At 35.8% G+C, this 5,066-nt stretch overlaps 1 protein-coding gene across 2 annotated transcripts; it reads left to right on the forward strand.

Moving 5' to 3' along the window:
• Window positions 1-2,608: 2,608 nt before the first annotated feature.
• LOC127103806 (uncharacterized) lies at window positions 2,609-3,871 on the forward strand. Of its 2 annotated transcripts, none has more exons than XM_051041051.1 (3): window positions 2,609-3,257; window positions 3,333-3,399; window positions 3,749-3,871. In XM_051041051.1, the coding sequence occupies exons 1-3, from the start codon at window positions 3,009-3,011 to the stop codon at window positions 3,757-3,759; spliced, it is 327 nt and encodes a 108-aa protein (XP_050897008.1). In that variant the 5' UTR covers window positions 2,609-3,008; the 3' UTR covers window positions 3,760-3,871. The 2 variants fall into 2 exon arrangements, 1 of the variants encoding a protein (XP_050897008.1); XR_007794796.1 differs by having other exon boundaries at window positions 2,785-3,257; window positions 3,333-3,422; window positions 3,749-3,863.
• The last annotated feature ends 1,195 nt before the right edge of the window (window positions 3,872-5,066 follow it).

Raw genomic sequence — 5,066 nt, forward strand, 5'->3', positions numbered from 1 at the left:
CGGTGCCATCGAAACAGGCCTAGTACCAGGTACCAGATCAATAGTAAATTTAACCTCCCTCTCTGGTGGCACACTAGGAATTTCATCAGGAAAAACTTCAGGGAATTCTTTCACCACTAACAGTTCCTCAATCTTAGCTTTACTCTCAACCGACAACGTCGCCATCAAAGAAAACATCTGAGCTCCCTCTTTCATCAATTTTCGCAATTCTCCGAAAGGTAATAAGTCAACTCCTTCCTCTTCAGGAGTGGAAAACCTTACCGACTTATGATGATAATTTATATGAACATAATTATACTCTAACCAGTTCATACCAAGAATTACATCCATCCCATCCAACGGCAAACATACTAAATCAACATAGAAATCTTTATCGAAGATCGACAAAGGACATTTTAAACATACCAAAGAAGTAGTTATTGATCCCTTAGCTGGGGTCTCAACAATCAATTCACCATCCAAAGCGGACAATTTTAAACCCAGTCTTCGAGCACAGTTAGCAGAAATAAAACAGTGTGTAGCACCGGTATCAATAATAGTAATTAAAGGAGTACCATTTATGAAACATGTACCTCGGATAAGTCTGTCCTCACTAGAGGTTTGAGTTCCGGTCAATGCGAACACTTTTCCAGTTTGAGATTTCTTTGGCTTCTGACATTGACTTCCAATATGCCCCTCTTCGCCACAATTAAAACAAATCATTTCCTTGTGCTTGCAATCAGCTATTGCATGGCCAGTCTTACCACAGCGGAAACACCTCTTTACTTCAGCAGTGCATACATTACTCTTATGACCAGCCTGACCACATTTGAAACAAACTATACCAGTGGGATCACCTCCCCTACTAGTTCTCTGAGCCGGAGCAGCTCCTTGTTTCCCTTTTCCCACTGGAGCATCATACGGCTTGCCACGGTTTTGATGTTGCTTGCCCCTGCGGTCACTGACAATCTTGTAATGAGCATTATTGTCTTCTTCAAATATCCTGCAGCTATCAACCAATTCAGTAAAAATGCGTATCTTCTGATACCCAACAGCCTTCTTAATTTCAGAGCGCAATCCGTTTTCAAACTTGATGCACTTTGAAAATTCAGCACCAGCACCAGTGTAATGAGGATAAAATTTGGACAGCTCCACAAATTTTGCAGCATAATCAGTGACAGACATGTTTCCTTGCTTCAGTTCAAGGAACTCAATTTCTTTCTTACCACGGACATCTTCCGGATAATACTTTCTCATGAATTCCCTACGGAATACATCCCAAGTAATGACTTCACCTGCCACGGTCAACCTCTCGTGAGTCTCTAGCCACCAGCCATCAGCTTCGACTGCTAGCATGTGAGTACCATACCGAACCTTCTGAGCTGGAGTGCAATCTATAACACGGAAGATTCTCTCGATCTCTTTCAACCATCCTAAGGCTGCATCTGGATCATGCTTCCCTTTAAACACCGGTGGATTCTCTCTTTGAAAAGTCGCCAAGCTACGTGATCCAGCATCTCCACCAGCATTTGGCAAGTTCTGCACAGCTTGTGCCATCGCTTGCATTGCGGCAGCCATTGCAGCGTCATTCCTTCCAGCCATTTCAACTTATCATTACAACACAACTTAAAGTTAGATTAGTAACAATACACAATTGTTAGACAGTAACGACATGACAACTGGCCGGACAGACCGACCTGCTCTGATACCACTAATGTAACACCCTTCTAAAATACCCCGAATATATAATTAAAATAACAACATATCAATCAGAGTAAGGATGCAATTAAGGGTGTCACACAACCACTTCACACCATAATAACTGTCATGCTTCTTTATTTAATCAAAATCACATTTTTGCATAATTCGCAGCGGATAGAAATCAAATCAACCAATCAAAACATATAACATATTACATGTAAAATGGGTCGACAACCAACAATAAAACAATTAAACATCCCGTCCCGATGTTACATCTATCAGAGCATGACCCACTAAGGAGACTACACTAGACTCCAAGCACTAGCTTCTACTCAATCACTGCTCGTTACCTGAAAAATAGTTGTAAGGGTGAGTTCCTCAATCGATATAATAAGCATTATAAAATATCATGCAATGTTAAGTAATTTAACACGTTTCATCACCCAAATCAGATTACACATTCAGCAACGGCACCTCAACTCAAACGTCATACTCAACACCAACATAAGCACACGTATAACCTCAATTACATTAAATACTCATACAACGAACCAACAAAAATGCAACTCTAATGAGACTCGACTCGTCATGCATGTGGTACCATTCGGAGTAAAACTCCCAACTTAAAATCATTGCCATTTTATTGGGCATCAAGGCATAAGCCTTCAACTTTCAACTTAAAATTTGCCAATCCAGGCCAACGTGGTGTGAGCAAAGCTCCGGCTTAATGCATATGAATTTACATGACATACACGACTTTAAATTCCCACAACATAATAACAATAGCAACACAACAATATTTTCAACACAATCAACTTAAAATCAACTTTGGCTCACCAAGCCTACAACACTGATAAAATGGTAATGATGACTTAAGACTTATTCTTACATGCATTATCTGCAACTTGCTTGCTTCCCTCTGCTTACTTATTTAATTTAGGATCTTTCACAACTATTTATTTATCTAAAATTTATGGTTGTCCCATCTGATGTTTGTATACATGTTCTTCCCTATACATTATGCTGCTTCCTAAGTCAATTTCAAGGATTTTGTTTTTCTATTCTTCCTGTTATAATACAATTATGTGCATCATAAAGATAACATACCAAGCGGATATAGTATGCTTCTACTTATCCAATTGTATTAGTTATTGTTATCCTACAAAGGGCTACCATTAGCACTGTCATGGTGTGGTGGGGGCCCTGACTGCAACAATACTTTCCACTGCATCACAGTTTATTGTTGCAACCACGAATAGTGGGAATAGAGATGTGATAGTGCTCCCTCATCTATTCCTATTTTGACTTAACCTCCATTGTATAGAATAATGGCCATCCCGTTTTTCTGCTATATCGTTTTTGTGGATGATCTACTCTGCTATCCGGGATTGTTAACATATGCTACATATTATCTTATTTTGTGTTCAATGTTTCCATTTTTATCACCTACTTATTTTATTCATTTTATATGGCTACCAAAATATATCAAATTGCTTGTATTCATCCAGGTTGCCACTGGACAAATTGCCAGCACTGGAATGGCCCTTCTAAGCTATGTTCAGAAGGTATCTGATAAGGTGAGTCAATCATGACATAGTAGATTTGTGCTTTTCTTAGTCCTTTTTATTTCTTAAATTGAATTTTCCTTGCAGGTTTCTCTGGCTACTGATTTAATATGCAACTTCAACTCCATGTCAAGAGACGTCACTGCTAGCTTTGGTTATGACTAGATCCTTTGACAGGTACTTAGTACTACATATTTGGTGTGATGCTTTGTCATTCCTCGGCTGATTTTAAACAATTCCACAATTTTTATGCCTATTTATTTATTTTAAACGGCACTTAGTAATAGACAATGTGAATTATGAGGAAGAAACTTACCACCCATGTCTCCCTTTGAAAGCTGATTAGGATCATAGTTGGCCATTTAAAGTCTCCCTTTGAAAGCTGATTAGGATCACAGTTGGCCATTTAAAGTTCTTTGCTCATTGTGATGAAATTTTGACCCATTTTATCCAGTTGAAAAACCATCTTATCTTGTTTCAACATCTTGTGTTGGTTATTATAGTGTCGCCTTAGGGGAAAGGTTGATTCCAATGGCGTCTGTGCTGCATTTTTGGAGGAGCGGTTAAACATGGGTCTGAACTTCATTCTTTCTGCCGAGGTCAGAGCGCTTTCCTTTGTTCATATACGTTTTATCAGAGTATTCATCATTCTTTCACAAGAAAAAAGACTACAAATTTGGATTTGGTTTGACTGTTGGAGAATAAAATAGCAGGACTAGAGCTGTATTTCCTTTTTCATTAGCCAGCCTAGCCTAGCAAGTTTTCTTGCTTCATTTTACTTGTTGGAGATTTTTCTTTTTGGGAAAAAGAAAACACAGGAGGAATATATCATTTGTGTCGGCAAACATAATTTAATCTACAAGTTGGCCTAAAAATACTTCAAATTTGTTGCCATATTTTCCCTGGAGGGAGATGTAGAGTGATAATAGATGACCATGCATATTATAAGATTCATTTCAACATAATGCTCATGTTTGCTAATATCTTTCGATTTCTCAAGAGCGATGACTTAAAAAAGTCCTTGCATAATTTGGTGATTATGTTTACCATTTGGATGTTTCCACAGATTCATACTAATCAAACTTAATAAAGCGATTTGGATGTTTTTGCAGATTCATACAAGAGTTTTATTATGTAGAAATAATCAAGTTAATAAAGCGATTAATACTGATATCTAGTATTCATAAGAAGGCTCTAGATACCACTCAAATAAGCTGATTAAGCACATGCTCTTGTTGAAATTCGGATCCATAATATATTGAACGGAAAATGTTGTGGACTCTATATACATACATATATATAAATAAAAGAGCACTAAGATCCATCTTCATTTTGAGTTTTTAAATGAGATTTATTTACTTTTTTATATTATATTACACCTTTTTATTTTCTAAACAACTTTTCTATATCTTTTGAATATTCATACAACTCAACAAAAACTCAAATGAATTCCATCAAATCCTATAATATATTCCATATTTATATTATATAAAAAATATAATTGAAACAATTTAATTCAAATATATTAAAAAATTATACTTTTAATATATATATATATATATATATATATATATATTAAAAGAACTTAAAATAAATTACTAGTACAAAATACAAAAAATATTATATTAAATTTTTTTTTCAATAATTGTTATTCTTCTACCCATAATGTTTTCATATATGTTTTATCAAGTTGATTGATTTAGTAAATGCCAATTGTTTTTCTTTATACTGAATATTGAATTATAGAGGTAATTCTAAAAAAAAAACAACTTGTTTCGTTTTGTCTGGTTGACAAGATATCGAACGCATACTTTTTTTTAA

The sequence above is a fragment of the Lathyrus oleraceus genome, chromosome 7, assembly GCF_024323335.1.
Source record: "Lathyrus oleraceus cultivar Zhongwan6 chromosome 7, CAAS_Psat_ZW6_1.0, whole genome shotgun sequence".
Classification (NCBI taxonomy): Eukaryota; Viridiplantae; Streptophyta; class Magnoliopsida; order Fabales; family Fabaceae; genus Lathyrus; species Lathyrus oleraceus.

Excerpts from the sequence above, each read along its gene's own strand:
- LOC127103806 (XM_051041051.1), top strand. The coding sequence starts at position 3,009 with ATGGCCATCCCGTTTTTCTGCTATATCGTTTTTGTGGATGATCTACTC. Across the intron at positions 3,258-3,332 it reads TTCAGAAGGTATCTGATAAG|GTTTCTCTGGCTACTGATTT; the intron begins GTGAGTCAATCA and ends TTTTCCTTGCAG.